This window comes from Haliotis rubra, unplaced genomic scaffold (genome assembly GCF_003918875.1).
Source record: "Haliotis rubra isolate DU_JTF1 unplaced genomic scaffold, ASM391887v1 Scf206, whole genome shotgun sequence".
NCBI lineage: Eukaryota > Metazoa > Mollusca > Gastropoda > Lepetellida > Haliotidae > Haliotis > Haliotis rubra.
This window is the reverse complement of record NW_025766070.1, coordinates 1,494,819-1,516,589: the sequence shown is the minus strand read 5'-3', so window position 1 is coordinate 1,516,589 and position 21,771 is coordinate 1,494,819. Positions and strand designations below refer to the sequence as shown.

The 21,771-nt window shown below is 39.2% G+C and overlaps 1 protein-coding gene across 1 annotated transcript; it reads left to right on the top strand.

The window, feature by feature from the left end:
- Positions 1–3,229: 3,229 nt before the first annotated feature.
- Positions 3,230–17,621, top strand: LOC124276141 (acyl-coenzyme A thioesterase 2, mitochondrial-like). The gene is made up of 5 exons (XM_046711815.1): positions 3,230–3,485; positions 10,832–11,058; positions 11,616–11,729; positions 15,485–15,689; positions 17,488–17,621. The coding sequence occupies exons 1-5, from the start codon at positions 3,230–3,232 to the stop codon at positions 17,619–17,621; spliced, it is 936 nt and encodes a 311-aa protein (XP_046567771.1).
- Positions 17,622–21,771: the final 4,150 nt, after the last annotated feature.

The following is a 21,771-nucleotide window of genomic DNA, read 5'->3' as shown; positions in this document are numbered from 1 at the left end:
TCCCTGCTATCATGTGCGATTGGTCGTTTGGACATATTCCCTCATTTCTGTCACTAACAAAACCCCTCTTTTGATCTTCAGGTAAAGGCGACAGTATCGGTAAACGGATCTCTGTTCGCTCCAATCAAAGACCAAGGTTTAAAAAGACAATTTATACCAGGATACCCGTACGTATGTAAAGTATTTAATATGAAAAGTAAGTTTCAATCAGCTGCTCTAGTAGTACTAACGTAGACTTTTGCAACTGGATTGTCTGCCAAAATAAGGGACACAATCATCCCCAGTGCCTGTCGTCAAAAACAAATTAACGGTGTCTCTTAGTAACAGTATTTGGACATGAGTGAGTGAGTGAGTTTAGTTTTACGCCGCACTCAGCAATATTCCAGCTATATGGCGGCGGTCTGTATATATTCGGGACTGGACCAGACAATCCAGTGTTCAACAGCATGAGCATCGATCTACGCAACTGAGATACGATGACATGTGTCAACCCAGACAGCGAGCCTGACCACCCGATCCCTTTATTCGCCTCTTACGACAAGCATGGGTTACTGAAGATCAATCCTAACTGGTATCTTCACAGGTATTTGGACGTGAAAGGCAGTAACTGGAATATAACATACACAGACCAACGCTTACATGTTACCTGGATTTTACAACTAGAGACAACTCTCTATTTAGCACAATCGATTACCTGTTTCACCTGTTTGGTGGACAATGGCATTAACAGACCCTCTTTTGACGGGTGTAATATAGCTGAATATACTATACAACATATTCAGTTCAGTATTTAGACTGCAAAGTTCCATGAAGTCAGTAGGAATGAAGCATGTATTTTTTACTGTTACGAAGTTATTGTATCTTTAATTCTTTTTTCGTTGAAAAGGGGGCGGTGTTGAAAAAGACCCGGGTTCGATTTCCCACATGGGTACAATGCGTGAGGCCCATTTCTGGTGTTCCCCGCCGTGATATTGCTGGAATATTTCTGAAAGCGGCGTAAACTACACGCTCACTCACGCACGCACACACTCACTTCACTCGAAAACATGGTTTGACCTTCACAAAGACCTGCTTCACATCTAATATTTCTTTTCAGACCAAAAATTAAAGTTATTGACGATGTGTATTTTTCATCCACCTTCGACTTCAACGGCGACGATGTTCCAGTACTCCCGGTGGGTACATGTTGACACAATAGCCTAGCGTCTTCGTACTAAACAAACTTTATACAGCGGTAGAAATGTGTGTATTGTGCAGAAAGTACATTAAAGCACCTTCATGATACAGTGTGTATTGTGCAGAATGTATACTTAAGCACCTTCGCCATAGATACAGCGTGCATTGTGCAGAAAGTATACTTAAGCACCTTCATCATACATAGAGCATGTATTGTGAAGAAAGTATACTTAAGCACCTTCTTTATACATACGGCGTGCATTGTGCAGAAAGTATAGTCAAGCACCTTCGTCATACATAGAGCATGTATTGTGCAGAATGTACACTTAAGCACCTTCGTTATACATACGGCGTGCATTGTGCAGAAAGTATAGTCAAGCACCTTCGTCATACATACAGCGTTTATTGTTCAGAAAGTACACTTAAGCACCTTTGTCCTACATACAGCATGTATTGTGCAGAATGTACACTTAAGCACCTTCGTTATACATACGGCGTGCATTGTGCAGAAAGTATAGTCAAGCACCTTCGTCATACATACAGCGTGTATTGTGCAGAAAGTACACTTAAGCACCTTCGTGATACATACAGTGTGTATTTTATAGAAAGTTTACTTTAGCACCTTCGTCATACATACAGCGTGTATTGTTCAGAAAGTACACTTAAGCACCTTCGTGATACATACAGCGTGTATTGTGCAGAAAGTACACTTAAGCACCTTCGTGATACATACAGTGTGTATTTTATAGAAAGTATACTTTAGCACCTTCGTCATACATACAGTGTGTATTTTATAGAAAGTATACTTAAGCACCTTCGTCATACATACAGCGTGTATTGTGCAGAAAGTATAGTCAAGCACCTTCGTCATAAATACAGCGTGTATTGTGAAGAAAGTACACTTAAGCACCTTTGTCCTACATACAGCATGTATTGTGCAGAAAGTACACTTAAGCACCTTCGTTATACATACGGCGTGCATTGTGCAGAAAGTATAGTCAAGCACCTTCGTCATACATACAGCGTGTATTGTGCAGAAAGTACACTTAAGCACCTTTGTCCTACGTACAGCATGTATTGTGCAGAATGTACACTTAAGCACCTTCGTTATACATACGGCGTGCATTGTGCTGAAAGTATAGTCAAGCACCTTCGTCATACATACAGCGTGTATTGTGCAGAAAGTACACTTAAGCACCTTCGTCATACATACAGTGTGTATTTTATAGAAAGTATACTTAAGCACCTTTGTCCTACATACAGCATGTATTGTGCAGAAAGTACACTTAAGCACCTTCGTTATACATACGGCGTGCATTGTGCAGAAAGTATAGTCAAGCACCTTCGTCATAAATACAGCGTGTATTGTGAAGAAAGTACACTTAAGCACCTTCGTGATACATACAGTGTGTATTTTATAGAAAGTATACTTTAGCACCTTCGTCATACATACAGCGTGTATTGTTCAGAAAGTACACTTAAGCACCTTCGTCATACATACAGTGTGTATTTTATAGAAAGTATACTTAAGCACCTTCGTCATACATACAGCATGTATTGTGCAGAAAGTATAGTCAAGCACCTTCGTCATAAATACAGCATGTATTGTGCAGAAAGTACACTTAAGCACCTTTGTCCTACATACAGCATGTATTGTGCAGAAAGTACACTTAAGCACCTTCGTTATACATACAGCGTGCATTGTGCAGAAAGTATAGTCAAGCACCTTCGTCATACATACAGCGTGTATTGTGCAAAAAGTACACTTAAGCACCTTCGTGATACATACAGTGTGTATTTTATAGAAAGTATACTTTAGCACCTTCGTCATACATACAGCGTGCATTGTGCAGAAAGTACACTTAAGCACCATCGTCATACATACAGCGTGTTTTGTGCAGAAAGTTTTTTAAGCACCTTCGTCATGCATACAGCGTGTTTGTGCAGAAAGTTTTTTAAGCATCTTCGTCATACATACAGTGTGTATTGTGCAGAAAGTATACTTTTAAGCATCTTATTGTTAGTGCAGTGTACTCTTGTCTTATAAAGAGCCATGGTTCGGTTTCCCACATGCATTACTTGTCTCGCCTGTAAAAATCTACAGGTATGGCGTCACGGTGTGAAAATTCTGTCCATCATCGCCGAAGACGACGTTGCCCTGCCGTCATCGGTATACAAGGAGATGGAGATGAAGATCCCCGTGGACAAGAGGCATACGATCCAGAGCGTGTTCTATCCTGGAGCGGGCCATCTGATTGAACCACCTTATACACCTTTATGTCGGGCTTGCTACCTGGACGAACAGTTTGGTGAGGGCGACATGTTACGAGAATATGAGTGGACCTATGATATGTGTTTTTGTACCATTTTTGTGTTGTTATCTTTAACATGCTTTTTAGGTTTTACAAACGAAGTTAGGTGTATGTCAAGGAGTGATTTAACAACGTTTTGAGCAGTTGTTCAATCATTTCACGGTGAGTCAACTTGGAGTAGGAGGTAATCCAAGTATGTGAGAGGTCTTAGAAGGTTTTTACTTAGGAGTACTGGTATGTGTTGTGATGTGATTTAACACCGTGCCTGTGTTCTACCTGTGATAGCCAGGTAGAAAGACGGTTTCATAGTGACAGCCCTTCGAGCTGACCAGTCCTTGTTAATTCCACTATTGATTGTCGCCATTCAAGATAACAACACGCATCTTTCAGCGTATTTTGATAGGTCGGGACCGGAAATCGGGATGATCAGTTCCGGTGAGGAGACATCCTAGAAACGTGGGCAGGGGCGCACCTACCATTACAAAAATAGTCCGGGCTTACGTATGATTGTTGCTAAAAAGATTGCGCAAGCCCTCAATACTATCGAAATATAAAGCTTTGCAACCTATCGGGCTAACACGAAAAAAATTTGCTTGCCACGAGCCTGGGGTACCACAGTAAATGCTGGCGTTGGTTAAGGTTAAATGGACAAACTCGAAAACATCAGACATTGTATTATTACAAATACTATGGAATTTAGCTATTGATTTATTGCACTATTTAGGTTATGGCCAAAATGTTTTCTGATTATGAATGGAATATAGATCTTTAGACCTCTCTGTCAACTAGTGATAAAGGTATTTGAGAAGAACTATATCAGCTCAATGGCCACATAATATACATCCATCTTGCCACCCGTGAAGATCCACCCGTCTTCGGCAGCCCATACTTGTCGTAAGAGGCGACTAACGGGATGGGGTGGTCAGGCTCGCTGGCTTGGTTGACACATGTCATCGGTTCCCATTTATGTAGATCGATCACTGGATTGTCTGGTCCGGACAGACCGCCGCCATATAACTGGAATCTTGCTGAATGCGGCGTAAAACTAAACTCACTCACTCACTCATGCCGTTGATCACTGGATCTTCTGTCCATACTCGATTATTTGCAGACCTCTTCCATATAGCTAGAATATTGCTGAGTGCGGCGTTATACAACAAAACCATCCATCTTGTCACGACACAATCTTTTCTTCACAGAGATACTGATGCTGTGGGGGAGGAGAGACTGAGGGACACGCTGTTGCCCAGGAGGATTCGTGGAGGAGAATCCTGGAACACTTAAACAAGTACCTGCCTAAGACGAGTACATAACAAGTGCTGTTAATCGATGTTTATCTTGTCTATGACATCTGTGTAAATATCTTTCAGAATTAAAATAAATAAACAAATGATGTCAACTTATTACTTGTATGATCTTAAAGCATATGTATTATCGCCCATTTATCAATCAGGGAATTGTATAAGGGCCAGTTGTCTTTTATCACTTTTTATAAAAAAAAAAATCTTTATGTGCAGCAAGTATAACTTTCTGTTGATGCGTAATATTTTCCCTTCACAATGAAAATGATTTGGATAAGGCGTTGGCCGGAGAGCACAGGGTCAGTGGTTCTGTCCTTTGGTCAATTCATATCAAAATACATTAAAAGATGGAAATTGTTGTTACCCCGCCTGCAGCTTGACATTAGCAGGAAGCTATACACAACATCGCCTGTTAAAGATAACAATAACATTCTAGCTCTACAGAGCCATAATTCCGACAAACAGAATTCTTATTGCACCGGAGATGATAAATATACGTGGTAATGTTTTTTAAATGCTTTAAAGCGAAAGGAAAGGATATCAGTTATCCTATGTACACATATAACGTTTAATGTTGGGCCTCACCAGTTGCGAAGAAGCCTGCAGATAAGTATTGATTCAATGCGTTGAAAATCATTCAGCTAGCAAGCATACTTACATCAAAGTGAATGACAGGTAACAAGATAACAGTCAGTCAAAATTGGACTTATTTCGCTTGCTATGTCGTGGTCTTTATAATTTCTTAGCTGTTGAGTGTAATATGTGCAGAATGAACATTAACAGCATAATTATGAGCCCGTGAAACCTCTTCGTGATTCCAGTAAACCCACTCAGCCACAGAGACTCTCCAGAAGAAGTCCTACAACTGGTAGTTATGATCACGAACTTCGTGTACCCCACTGAGGCGTGTATACAGTCACAGCTGCCATCACAGAAGTCAATGCCTTTTAGATAATTTTCAGATTGAACAGTATAGCATATTCTAAAAATAATTGCATTCATATTAACACATGCATCAGAAATATGTTATCAGACGATCCCCGAGTCACGAAATAAGTATCTGGAGAAACGGGTTGTAACCGGATCTATATAGACATAAGGCGATAGATAGGTTTATTACTCGCCCGTTGAAGATATCACTGTTTAATAAATCTGCAATGTTATTACACATTGTGTAATATGTTACATTAAATAATTCCCTGATTAAACATTGTGTAATAACATCGCGTGCTGCCGGAACTATTTGCATCCGGTCACATGACCGAAGTAACGTTATCAAAACAAAATGTCGGCTGTTATTCACAACACATCTCGAAGTCGTGATATTTCAGATCTTTAATTTAAAGCATTTTTTTTACATAGCTACTTGTTGGTTCTTGAAATCTAATTTCTCTGTTATTTTAAATCGTATTTATTTACTTTTAAGGAAATGAAATGGCAGCAACAATCAGAATGTATCAATATGCGTGACCCAGTTGTGCGAGCGTAATGCACTCGTTGAATTGTTAAGAAAGAAGTTTCCACTGTTCTTTGTTCAGTTGCGTGTAATATCATTTATGTATCAAAAAATATTTTGTTGGTTGAAATCATTTGGTTCCTTTTTCATACCCCCTTGTTTATTTAAAAAAAATCAAATTAGATATAGACTAATGCTGACAATCATAAATGAAATGTATTCATACGCGTGACCCTTGTTACGACGGCGTAATGCACTCGTTATATATAAAATCTTTAAGTTGAATTCTGAGAAATTATTTTGCTAATGTTGGTCAAATAATAAATAAAATACTAAACTATGTCCCAAGTAATACTATATTGTTTAACAATTTAGTCGTTTCATACAATGGTATTACACGGGACATTTGTTTAGCATTCTCTATACATTCTGTATATTATTATAGGATACCAGATGGACGCTCATGACATGTGACATATAAAACTATAGGGAACCTGAGATATTTAATACGAGGTAAACACTGATGAAATTGAACTTTAGCTTCTATTTCTTTAAATTGTGGTATTAAAATTTTACGGTGGTGTCTTCAGTGACCTGGACCTCCACACCAGAATGAGTGAGTGAGTGAGTTTGGTTTTACGACGCCTTTAGCAATTTTCCAGCAATATCACGGCGGGGGGACACCAGAAATTGGCTTCACACACTGTACCTACGTGGGGAATCGAAACCTGGTCTTCGACGTAGCGAGCGAACGCTTTAACCTCAGGTTACCCCCACCGCGCCACGACCGCCTCCGTGGTGTAGTGGTTAGAGCGTCCGCCCGGAGAGCGGAAGGTCGCGGGTTCGATCCCCGACCGCATCATACCAAAATACGTTAAAATATGGCACTTGCTGGTCCCTGCCTGGCGCTCGGCATTAATGGTCACAACAAGGACTGGTCGGCTCGGAGTCAGTATAATGTGTCTGAGTGGGGTATTCATGCTTCACTGCGGCATGGTGTCTCAGTGGCCTAGCACTATAAAACCAGCTTCAGTCTGGGCTAGTACAAGCATCCGCACATACACATACACACGCATGCACGTCGTCATATGAGCAAAATATTCTCAAGCACGACGTTAAACCCAATTTCACCTCACCTCACCCAATTTTACGGTGGTGTCTTCAGTGACCTGGGCCTGTACACCAGAATGAGTGAGTGAGTGAGTTTGGTTTTACGACGCCTTTAGCAATTTTCCAGCAATATCACGGCAGGGGACACCAGAAATGGGCTTCACACATTGTACCCACTTGGGGAATCGAACCCGGGTCTTCGACGTAGCGAGCGAACGCTTTAACCTCAGGTTACCCCCACCGCGCCACACCAGAAGGAAGCTGTGTTTCGTGGAGTAGGGCATGGTAACCCGTTTCTTATATTCCTTGCCCGTATTAACCACTGTGTTTTCAGTCAACCATGCATTTTGAATTATGAATCATATTGACTTTCATGTATATATCGACCAGGCCTTATACATGAACTTCATCTGTTATTTAAACATTAATCTGACACTTTTAGACTTTGTACAAAAATCATATCGATATGTTTTAACCTTCCAACTTCACGTCTCTGTACATCCCTTCGAAACGTCGTAATTGTAACTGTAACTCATTGTAATAAAGAGGTTGTGTATTCACAGAACTATCTCCCTTGTTCATAATACCAACGTCTTATTGTCATTTGAAGAACCTAATGTCTGCACTGTAACATGTCAATGACATAATTATGTAGAGGTAAGGAGAAACTGGTTTTATTTCACGTGTAAAGTAAAATAAACTTATGTTCTGCTGTTACTGGACAAGACTTATACCCGTTTTATATCACTAGCTCGCTGAGATAGTACGCCTCAGGCGACCATGGATACTCGCAGGCACATTTATATCATGATTAAGGACCGACCACTCCCTGTTTTGTTCCCTTAATACCGAGCGCCAGACAGGCAAACTGAATACATCGCACTTTTTCTGTTGTGATTTGCGCTATCTGTCTATTCTTGACAGTACCCAGGGACGTAGCTACCATTATTAAAAAACCCCGAGCTTACACATAATCGTTGCTAAAATGGTTGGGCAAGCCCTCAATACTATCTAAAAATATCAAGCAACCTATCGGGCTTACACGAAAAACTGGCTTTCTACGCGCCTGGGGTACCACAGTCAATGCTGGCCGTAGGTTAAGGTTAAATGGACAAGGAACTCGAAAACATCAGACATTGCATTACTACATATCTTTCAATCTGGTTTAAGAAAACTAACTATACGTCCAAAATCTTGGTCAACCCACGCATGACAAAGACCTTACCTAAATAGAACATATCTGACAATACTTGCTTAGTTCAGTCTACCTATCGAATAAACTAACATTTCGTTATACTTTTTGTATCAGTTGTTTTGAAAAGTGTTCCGAGTGAGATATATCATTTATATTCTAAGGTATATTCAGAAATAACCGCTCCAACTTCATTACTATAATACCATTTCCCACATTAACAATTCCACCTTTACGCAAAAAGGGTTTTTGTTTTCGATAGGTTGGCATTTAAACTTTCATACTGAACAAAAAGCATCTGGAATACATGCAAGGAAATATTTCAGCACTGATAAAGGTCGAAATGACATTTTAGGTGATATTTACAAGCGGTCATTGTGCCACATATGATAGTGCTTGTTTTGAAATTATGAACTTTGACTAATGCTAAATATGAACATATATTATGTTTCAAAGAAGAGTAACATGACTTCCTCTTCCTAAGTTCCTGAGGACAAGTCACCAGCATTTGTCCAACCAAGCTGTTTGATCAACATTATCATTAACATCCATTGTGGGCAAAAACTCACCTTCGTTGGAACTTCAAACACATCCTCAAGATGTTTGTACCAAATGTCTGCACTAATATTAACTTGGCAAGGTCTATTACAACATATGCATTTAACTTGCTTTCAAATGTCTTCCTAAGATATGTAACTTATGGGTTTTTAAATGAAATGCTGAAATACATTATATATTACGATTTACGTATATATCTATTGCAAACATGCTTATAGAAGCTGTACTTGCACAGTAGCTGTGCCACGCCTCCCCCTCCTTCCACGCACGCGAGCGCACACGCACGCACGCGCGCACATACTTACACACACGGTTCTAGAGAGCTTACTATAATGACAGTCCTTATCATACCATGTCCCTATGATATATACATGTAATGTATGTATTATCACTTTGTGATAGCTTTTCATAATGCCATGCCTATGATATAGTGTACAATCGACCTGATTTTACTAAGATTTACTAGTAAAGATTTACTGCCGCATTTATTTATTATGATTATGGAAAATAATTGTCACTACAATCTATTTTAGTACCTAGTAGCAAATAAAAGTCTTGTAATCACCGATTGTCAAGGGGCATATTTGTCATTATGTTAGTATCAACCAACGTGTTACCAACTGCCAGTATCATTATTGAAGTGCAGAAATTGCAATTACCAACTGACAATACAAACATTAATGCAAAAATGCATGTTTAATGTATTTCACACACTAAAGCACATGTTACACCTCCCAGTGTCTATGGCATTTATGAATTATAGCAATTGTAGACTTGTGTCGCAATAACCTGTCATTGGTAGTTGTTTTATCCTCTTTGTATGTACACAAATATCTGCTTAACACATGTTGCCCAGTTTCAGAACGCGAGTAAGTCATGTTCATGATGGAGATGACACAAAGGGGGTATATTTTACCCAAACGGTGTCTCGTTTAGTGAATCCTTCAAGAACGTTGTCGTCGTCGTCATGTTGCCCAGTTTCAGAACGCGAGTAAGTCATCTCCATGATGGAGATGACACAAAGGGGGGTATATTTTACCCAAACGGTGTCTCGTTTAGTGAATCCTTCAAGAACTTTGTCGTCGTCGTCATGTTGCCCAGTTTCAGAACGCGAGTAAGTCATGTTCATGATGGGGATGACACAAAGGGTACATTTTACCCAAACGGTGTCTCGTTTAGTGAATCCTTCAAGAACGTTGTCGTCGTCTACTACTCACTATCAAAGTATCGGACCTTCGGCGGCATCAGAAGATCACAATTTCTGCTCTTCTAAGAGGCGAGGGCAAGGAGTTTGTGTCCTGCGCTTACTATACAGCTGATGAGGGTGGTCACGTGGACACGACTGTCCAGTCAAGTGAAGGAGGTTCTTTCAGTGGTATTTTGAGTTTCTACCCATTTATAATACCAAGCGGGGCTGAAAAAGTATCCGTGTGTGCTTTAAGAATGATCCCTGACTAGTATGCAAGCAATCTTGATTGTGTTGTATGTAGATATACAAGGGTGTAAGGTGCATATATATTGTATTTTATTCAGACTCTCTAAATGTATATCCATTGAATGACAACGAGAGCAGTCTTAATTACATCAACAGGAATAGGAAATCGTAAAAGGGTTTTAATGCAGTCTATGTATCATATTTCTGTTAATACACGTTAGATCATGTTCCACCTATATCTGACCAAATGGCTTCTCATGTATTTTAAGAAGTTCCTTCGATTCTATTCAGGCGTTGAACCAATCGGCCTTTTCTGGGCCATGGTTCCATCTGCTAAACACAGAAAACCCACACGTCTGTTGAAGAAAGATGTCACAGTTCCATTTGACATAACGATATCAGCATGGTTAAATCATGTTCACTTGAAATCCATCGGGTCATCGAGTAACTCTCCAGGTGTGATTGCTGCAACACAAGTGAAACGATGGTACCTGCAGGAGGGAGTGCAAAGGATACCTGTAAGGGAGGGACGCCTACGAGGGACAATTTTCATCCCTCCGGGTACATTAAAGATACTGTCAACAGTCAACTTAAATTTCGAAAATGATATTTAAGATTATCATATTTTAAAACGTCCTTCAATTTTATGAACTGTATAAAATTTGCGACGTCATACCTATACAATCTATAATATTTTAATAATATATAAGATATATACTAATGACAGAACATCAACAGTTCAACTTTCCCCATTTTTAAGGTGCAGGCCCTTTTCCTGCTGTTCTCGATATGTTTGGTGCCATTGGTGGTTTGTTCGAATTCCGGGCGGCTCTTCTTGCCTCCAGGGGTTATCTGACACTTGCATTGGCTTACCTGGGCTACGAAGGTCTACCGCAGCGTTTTGATGAACTTCACTATGGCTATTTCCAGGTGAAGGCGTTTAATATGAAAGCAAAACTTTCACTCTCCATATTCAGTTAATTTCTCAAATACACCTTGACTGTGCATAGTGTTGTTTGTTCATGGATATGTTAAAAAATGAGAAAGAATTCAATGTTCTGTACATTTTATTCAGGATGTTGCTGAATTGCTGAGTCAGCACCCTCAAGCGTCTGACGGTGGCATTGGCGTCATAGGTACATCTTTCGGAGGAGCAGTTGCGAATATGCTTGCCTCTTTCTGTCGAAAGGTATGTACTCGGAACCACCATAAACGTTTCCAGGTTTAACAAGTCTCTGAAATGATTTAACGACTCATAAAGTATGTCCACATATCCACCTCTGGGTATGTCATTTTATGTGTTGTACAGTACTCATTAGTCATTATTGTAATCACAATGTATTCTTGTGAATTTTCATAGTTTCTGAGCATGTACTAGTTGCTAGTTGTACTGTTTGACCCTTCTGTGACCTTCACGTACCAATCTTGATCTCTGAAAATGCATTTATGCCAAATACACCTGAACCTTAGCAACTGTCTTTTGAACAAATTGATGAAGTCATATCCAATACTGACGTAGCTAGCAACCATATTGAGCCTGACATTTGAACAACTACATGTATCTACTCACTGTCCTGTCTTGTATTGAATAATATCACAGTAACAAGCCTTTGATCACAGTAACCCGTGAAGATCCGGGTTAGAATTGATCAATCACTGGATTGTCAGGTCCACACTCGATTATTTACAGACCGCCGCCATATAGCTGGAATATTGCTGAGAGCTGCGTAAAACTAAACTCACTCACTCACTCGCTCACCCTTATGATCACAGTAGAGTCCATGTTTCATTGTCAAAACATTGATTACACAACAGTCTCGATTCCTATTGACTGGGTCCCGTCCTACTGCGCAACTTAGTACAATAACCAGTCCAGAATTGTTTGACCAATTCATTTAACTGGATACATAATTATTAATCAGTATTATTTGATACATGTAAGCTTGTATATTGCAACACTGCGCTCCTTCCAATCCTTGCAAACACTTCGCGCAGCGTGCTCTTTCGTACAGCGAGCTCTGACAACCGGAAACATGGAAATCGTGGAAATCTCAAAACGAGGCTCTCCCGCTAGAAAAGTTTGGCGGTCTGGTACGAACTTGATATTATATCAATCACATTGTGCGTTACAGAATTACATAAAATATGCGCAAAAAAACACATAACAGGTGTAACCAGTCAGCCAGATGCATTGTGAATCATTTTACGACCTCATCAAACAGGGGCAGTCTGTGACGTCTTAGTTAAGGTCATGCTGCCTACACCTCGCCATAAAATATAGAAATACGATGTTATTACATCTTAAAATTCAAATTCATTAGTAAATACTATTTTCTAATGAAACAAGAAATTTGAATTCAGTGTAACCATAGTTGTTTGTAATGTCTATTTTCACTTTCACACGAGAAAATTTGGATCGGCTGAAAAAAGGTCATTGTCTGAAAAGGTTATGAGACTCATGTTTCGGTTTGCTTCAAGAATACTCATAAATCTATTATGTCATTTTCATTTCCTTTTCGAACATCGTGCATTTGACGAATAGTTGTGACCTCCTACCTTCACGGATGTTCATGATGCTTCATTACGCATTTTCCGTTTTCTGTTCGGACATCTTTGGCTTGTTGAAGCTGGAGCCATGTCTATTCACAGGGAACAGAAGCAACATTGCCATATGGTCATGATGTGTCCGTGTATTCAGGGTCAAAGTGACAGCTGTGTTCACGTTGTTGCTATATGTAATTATTTAGTTGAACAGCTGATATGAATCATGTTAAATCTCTTCACAACAACTTCTGTGATTCTGCTATGTTTTCTGTAATTAAGCTATTTTTATTTGTTGGATATTAAGCATGTTGAATGCATTATTTAACAAAAACTCTTCATTCAAAATCACCCTTCATTCAAAATAATTTCATTCATAATATCTTTGCTCTATCAGCGATTGTTGCATTTATTGCAAATGTGGCTCATATTTAAGAGTAAGTGACAAATATTCATGTTCGTTTTGGTCACCAAGTTTTATTTATTACTTACGGTTATCGACTGAAAACAGAACAGTTTCACCCTGAAACTCATTACAAGTTTCATGACATTATCAGGTTGTGGTTTCAGTCACAGTATGCCCTGTACTGTTCTCTCCTCTTCGAGATCAACACATAAACGGAAGTCTCGTGAAAGGATACCTGTAAGTAACTGAACATTACTATAATTAAAACACTTTGTTATTGAGGCTGTAAATCCTTGTGGATCAGCTGGCGCGGTGGGATAGCTTAGTGGTTAACAGGTTCTCTCGTCACGCCGAAGAACCAGGCTCGATTCCCCACATGGGTTTTGGTGTCCCCGCCGTGATATTACTGGAATATTGCTAATAGCTGGGCAAAACTAAACTGATTTCCACTATATATTAGCTATTTTCGCATATGCAGTATATACATATATTTTCCCTTTAACATGACATGATTCGGAATTGGTGATAAAATTATGCATTTGTATCATTATGTATGAAATAATCCAAAACTGACAGTCAGATTGCGGATAATCTAACATTCAAAATGTACCATTTAAAAAATGTATGAAATAAGCCCAGAACCAAAGAAAATAACTAAATTTTTGTGATAATATATGCCAACGCAGTGCTTCTAGCTTGCGATACGATAGATCAATGTTCAAACAGTAATTGTCAAATCTTGATGTAACGCTCAGTTTGAAATATAGATTTTAAGATATGGTGAATTTAGCAGATGTATGGAACATGTTATCTATCACCGTCGGTTTTCACCAGACCATCGGGATTCCTTGATCTGTGAAGTTAATGGGTAATTATTATTATCCGCATTGCACGATTCCTTGATCTGTGAAGGTAATCGGTAATTAATATCCGCATTGCACGATTCCTTGATCTGTGAAGTTAATGGGTAATTATTATCCGCATTGCACGATTCCTTGATCTGTGAAGTTAATGGGTAATTATTATCCGCATTGCACGATTCCTTGATCTGTGAAGGTAATCGGTAATTATTATCCGCATTGCACGATTCCTTGATCTGTGAAGGTAATCGGTAATTATTATCCGCATTGCACGATTCCTTGATCTGTGAAGGTAATCGCTAATTATTATCCGCATTGCACGATTCCTTGATCTGTGAAGGTAATCGCTAATTATTATCCGCATTGCACGATTCCTTGATCTGTGAAGTTAATGGGTAATTATTATCCGCATTGCACGATTCCTTGATCTGTGAAGGTAATCGGTAATTATTATCCACATTGCACGATTCCTTGATCTGTGAAGGTAATCGGTAATTATTATCCGCATTGCACGATTCCTTGATCTGTGAAAGTAATCGGTAATTATTATCCGCATTGCACGATTCCTTGATCTGTGAAGTTAATCGGTAATTATTATCCGCATTGCACGATTCCTTGATCTGTGAAGGTAATCGGTAATTATTATCCGCATTGCACGATTCCTTGATCTGTGAAGTTAATGGGTAATTATTATCCGCATTGCACGATTCCTTGATCTGTGAAGGCGGGGTAATTATTATCCGCATTGCACGATTCCTTGATCTGTGAAGGTAATCGGTAATTATTATCCGCATTGCACGATTCCTTGATCTGTGAAGTTAATGGGTAATTATTATCCGCATTGCACGATTCCTTGATCTGTGAAAGTAATCGCTAATCATTATCCGCATTGCACGTTTTGTGGTCCAGATATGGTTATTTCCTACTCGATGTTTCTTTACAGGCCAGTGATGAAACCTTTGGACGATAAATATGCTACAATATCATTTAATTTCGCTGACGAAAGTGTTTCTGTTCTTCCTGTAAGTATTAATTTGCTTTGTACAAAGTTTTGATGTCCATTTTTGTCTACATTTAGGTTATGCATAATAACAACTTCATAAATAAACACTCCCTGGAATTTTTTATTAAATTCAGATATGGCGTCAAGACGTGAAGATCCTCTCGCTTGTTGGAGAAGATGACAGAACAGTTTCCCCCATGCTGTACAGAGAGCTGATAAAGAAGGTCCCTGGGGACAAAGTACGCAACATCCAGACTATATACTACCCAGGGGCTGGTCACATCATAGAGCCCCCTTATGTGCCCCTGTGTAGGGAACACTATTTGGACAACAAATCTGGTAACGTATTCAACTAAAGTTATTGTTAGTCCTTCACAAGATGCACGTTTTTGTTTACGTTGTATGGTTAGTTGTACATATATTTTGTGGGGTAAGACATATATCTGTTTCTAGTACTCAAAATAAAATCCCTTTTATCATAATGTTTTGTTATGGTAATTCAGCTGCTAAAGCGTTAACCTATTATTGAATGCCAACCTTGCATACTGAGGGGAGCAATATCAGGGTTGTTGAGGCTACTGCCGATACAATGCAAAGCCTCTTGGAAACATTTGACTTCAAACGCAAAACATAACACGCATATGTGGTTTTCAAGAGATCCAGTCAGTGACTTCTTCAAAGCTTTATACCGGTTACATGGGACATGTTTATGTTTGAAAGAATGTATCAAGCATTAATATAGTGTGTGTTATGTCGCTATCTCAAGCAGCATGGTGTTATAAGGCGAAAATGCATCCGTTATTCAAGAAACGTATCACAAATCCATTATTGAGAATTACGATTATTTAGTCATAGAATTAATGCTGTTACTGCTTGGTAATAAACTAAGGAATAGAGAACAGGATAACTGTCAGTAACAGAACAGAAAAGACTCTTAAAAGTAGCAATTAACGGTGAGTCACCGATGAGTTTGCAGTAATTCTCTGATCACGAGGTACGACATGAGACCATGGAATGATGTAACTTTAAACGAATCAGAGGGATTGTATCTGGTCATGTGACAAGGGTGGAGCAGGCTCGAACACCTTAAAAAGATGGTTTAGCACTAGAAAGGGGCGCGGGTTACAAAGTCAGCAGAACGTTCGCATCGCGATCGATCAGTTCCATATCTGGTGAAGAGCTTGCCCTATCCTGTCCTGACCACGTCACCTTGTAATGAAGAGAGAGATCGAGTAAACCTATGTGAGTATAGAACCTAGTGTTGAGTTATTCCTTGTAATGCCAGAGTGCCAGTACATGAATGTAATGTTGTAGTTAGGAGTCTCGGTCGTCTGACCTCTCACTCCGAGACGTAGAAGCCCCGGACGGACCAAGCGAGTGTAATTTGAGCTTACATCACCCCTGACAATGCAGAACGGCCATCTTAAAAGGTAACTGGTAGTAGGGTTTACTAACACCCAAATCCCGGTTACGACAATGGTTATAAAGCCTTATGCGTGTCCATCATTTGCCTGGGTGACTGCACAAGGCCTCTCCAGGGCCACTGAAACCAGCCTCGGCTGCCAATCGTCCATAAGTGTTGGGCGTAAATGCTGCAAATAATGAGACCCGGGAAACGACGTTTGTCCAGGGCCTCCTTTCATGAAACAACCTTTACTAAGGTTAACCTTAACTCCCATTCTTTAACATTGCACTAAGGTTACCTTAGTGACTTACGATCACCTTAGTGCTTTGTGAAAGGAGGCCCAGGTCACACCACATATGCTTAATGTGGTTGCAATCAGGTTGCCTTGATGTACACAACAGTTGGTATATGTTCTGATCTGTAAGGAGATCAGCACAGACTCACGCTGTGGGGAACAGCCATGTTAAAGAATAGCTTCTGGTAAGAGTTGGGACAAGATCGTTATGTCAAGCTCACGAGCACCATGGATACGTTGTTAATACTGGCACGTCTGGTGATACATCTTACATAGTCTGGCTCACATCGAAGTCGAGGTTATATATTACATAGACTGAGGCTGATAGTTCGAGAAGGAACTTATCGGCTATTAAGTGTTACTATGTTAATCATTGTAACAATGATCATAACAATTTACATCCAATTCATTGAATGAAAGTTTCTTTTTTCTCACAGAAAAGCTCTTTCTATTTGGTGGAGAGATGAAAGGAAATGCTGTAGCCCAAGAAGACTCCTGGAGGAGAATCCTAGAACATTTCAACAAATTCCTGGCGAAGAGGAATACAGATGGAAACAATGTTGTCTCATGACTTCTTTATATCAAAATATTGTTTGCCGTTGTCTTCTTTAAAGCTTGTGGTTATTTGTGTTGACATGCAAGCTTGCAATAAAGCATACATGTGTAATTTCATTTAGCAACACTAATGATGTTTTTAAACAAATTCTACGGTTGATAGTGATTAATTGGTTGATAGGGTACTTCACTCAAAAATCTTAAAAGTTTTTTATGACCTATATCCAGGACCCATATGCATGACCAAATATGTTGATAATTCCATCTCGTATGGTGCATTAAAACAAACATAGCACACCATGCAGTTCATTGATATTGCCGCCATTATATTAAAAGTTGTGGTAACAGAAAACTCTAGACACAACTAGTTAGCGAGTGCGTTTATTGTGTAACATCATCTGTTAGTGAAGAGTAGCTCTGGTGGGGCTCAGATTTCTAACGATATGAATCTAGTTTTGGTTTTATGTACCATGAAGTAAATGTTCTGGGACGATGTAATCTGTGCGATTTTGTTCAAATATATCCCAACCTTGCTACTGACAGCAGTCTATTCCGTACCACGTATTGTTTGGTTAAAACCGTCTTGTAAAGACGGTGAACAAGCTGATTTAGTGTGTAGTTTATATTTCATCTGATGGCTATGTTTTGGTTGTTTGCGTGTTCCTATATCATGTAACAATCTGTCATATTATTACGAAAGGCAATATACAATTCATTAGCTGTGACTTTCAAAAGCTTTAGCATCACATTTGAAGCCAGAAGATAGATTCTGAAATCTGGGCGTCCTTAGAGACTGCGTTGTCCATCTCATCGAGACTGCTAACACCTGACATACTGAGTCACCTGTATTTTCAATTCTTCATAATTTACCTTTGATTACGTTGTGCATTTGCTAAAATAATAAATGCTAAATCATTTGAAGACATATTTGAATGTACATAAAATATGTGTTGACTAAATGGATGATAGTTTTAGATTCTGAACACTCTCCATCATGATGTATACAAGAGGTAAATCTGGTTATCAATGTTAGTTTATTGTTTGAATGTAAATATAGGATGTGTTGTCTAAATGTATAATGGTTTTAGATTCTGAACACTCTCCATCATGATGTATACAAGAGGTAAATCTGGTTATCAATGTTAGTTTATTGTTTGAATGTAAATATAGGATGTGTTGTCTAAATGTATAATAGTTTTAGATTCTATCCAGGATGTATACAAGAGGTAAATCTAAATGTTATATTGTTTGAATGTACATTTAGGATGTCTATAATGGTTTTAGATTCTGAACACTCTCCATCATGATGTATACAAGAGGTAAATCTGGTTATCAATGTTAGTTTATTGTTTGAATGTAAATATAGGATGTGTTGTCTAAATGTATAATGGTTTTAGATTCTGAACACTCTCCATCATGATGTATACAAGAGTTATGTCTGGTTATCAATGTTAGTTTATAGTTTGAATGTACATAAAGGATGTGTTGTCTAAATGGTTAATAGATTTAGATTCTAAACACTCTTCGTCATGATGCTCATGCTGGTAATCACTGGATTGTCTGGTCCATTATTTACAGACATAGGCCATACAGTTGGAATATTGCTGAGTGCGGCGGAAAACTCAACTCGCTCACTCACTCACTCCATCATGATGTATACAAGAGGTAAATCTGGCTATCAATGTTAGTTTACATTTAAACCAAGTGTACAGAAGATGTGTATACATATGTGTTTAAATATCTGTGCTTGTCTATTGAAGCATACACATCACCAACGTATGATTCTACTTTTCAATGATATACTTTATTGTTTAAATTTAAAATGTGTTGGTTGTATATGGTTTCGCGTTAAACAGTTGAGTATTTCATCTTCGAAGTAACTAGGGAATCCTCTTAAAGAACTTACAACTTCCTACATTGAAAGAGACATGTGATTGTGAGTGAATGAGTGAGTCCAGTTTTACGCCACATTCAGCAATATTCCAGCTATATGGCGGCGGTCTGTAAATAATCGAGTCTGGATCAGACAATCCAGTAATCAACAACATGAGCATCGATCTACGCAATTTGGATACGATGACATGTGTCAACCAAGTCAGCGAGCCTGACCACCCGATCCCGTTAGTCGCCTCTTACGACAAGCATGGGTTACTGAAGATCAATATTCTAACCCGGACCTTCACGGGTACGACATGTGTTTGTGGTAATGATAGTGAACGAACGAGGAACATATTAAAACCGATATTGAGAAATAGGACACTAGTTCTTATAACCGTTAATGAACTTGAAGGACGAGAGTGGTAAGGTGGAAAATTGACCAGAAATGTATAATATGGCCATGTTTTGTCAAAAATTCCTTCAGTCGACATACTGCGTAATCTTCAAATTCCTTTTGTAGAGCCTGGACAAGTAGTTCCGAAATAATATGTAACGTTAGGCACACGTCACCCCATCATGTTCAAGACGCGTTCAATGGGGGAAGGTCTGGGGTATCATCTGACCGGTACCTCGTACTCAAGTACCCCTATGAAAGGTTGTACTCGTAGTCAATCCGTCTCTCCTGTCCTTGACCTTGGTTGCCCTGAACGGGGTAGTTTTTCACCATGGTTCTTCGATGATTCGCAAAAATCAATAAGATTGACAGAAAAATGGTGTGCAGAGATTATTCGAGCACCTGTGAAGGTATCAACATCACGAACGACACTGTGTGTTTTGTTGTTGAATTGTACAGACTGGACCTACCTGCATAGGATGTTGGTTATCATCCCTGATCTCTCTTATAATACTTGGTATTATCCTATATATTTCATGACCCCCTACGTTATATAGGTGCATGTGTGGATAAAGCTGTTTTACCCCACCAGAAATGTTTCACTCCAGCTTGTACTTTACACGCCTTGGTCGACCAATGACATAAGGCATTTTTTTCAAATTTCAGTATAGATAAAGTGCTTTGAGGTTATGACTAAATCGATTGAGTAGTCTATGTAACTATCAATACAATGCATTCGTTCAGGATTAAGTCAATGTGTTTGAACTAGACATGCCTCCATGTAATGTCAGTATATTCATCTCATGTACAGGGTTGAAATGTTCTGTTGACAATCCCATGTTGTACACAATGAAATTTAACAAATCACATATATGATGATTTTATAAAGTTGTAAATTTTGAAGTAGTTAGTTTTCCAAATGTTGATCACTGTTGACGGATGTATATTACGGGAAAAGATTAAAAGTAATACATATAAGAAAAACTTTTCGTGGTGCAGTAAGTTTGGTGATGACTAATCTTTTGTGACATTTTGGAAAGTAGTTGTAAATAACAAAAGAAAGACGTTGCTATGGATACAGAGGTATTCCTACTTTAACACCCATGTTTTCGGATCAGTTATAGTGTCCTTGTATTTTGGATCTAGAGGATTGTTTCACAGGAAGCAGTCGTTTTCGCGGGGACCGCCTCCGTGGTGTAGTAGTTAGAACGTCCGCCCGGAGAGCGGAAGGTCGCGGGTTCGATGCCCGGCCGCGTCAAATCAAAAGACGTTAAAAATATGGTCCTTGCCTGGCGCTCGGCATTAATGGGTACAACAAGGACTGGTCAGATCGGAGTCAGTATAATGTGTCTGGGTGGGGTATTCATGCATAACTGCGGCATGGTATCTCAGTGAGCTAGCACTATAAAACCAGCTTCAGTCTGGGCTGTACAAGCAGCCGCACATACACACGCATGCACGTCGTCATATGAGCAAAATATTCTTATGTAAGACGGTAAACCACATGTCTCCTCACCTCACCGTTTTATCGGGGGTGGTCGCGGCCGTGTGTGTCTATGCAAATAGCGTGAAATGGGCAGCACATGATTACCATCTGGTCATTTCTAATTTTCGATTGATCCATTCATATAATTTTCATAACTTATTTTGCCTGTTTTAACCAAATAGGGAATATTTCAGCACGTGGGTTTCCCTCATTGTAAAGTCGACAAAGTGATTATTGACATTATTGCCATTAAATTGAAATCACTACATATATATTTCTATAAATTATGGACGCACATTTCTCGGTGTGAAACCCTGCGCGGTTTGAAGCCTGAAGAATTGGTTCGGTGGTACGTCACGACACAACAAAGGAATACGCCTGAGCGGGTTCTGATCTTGTCAGCATGCT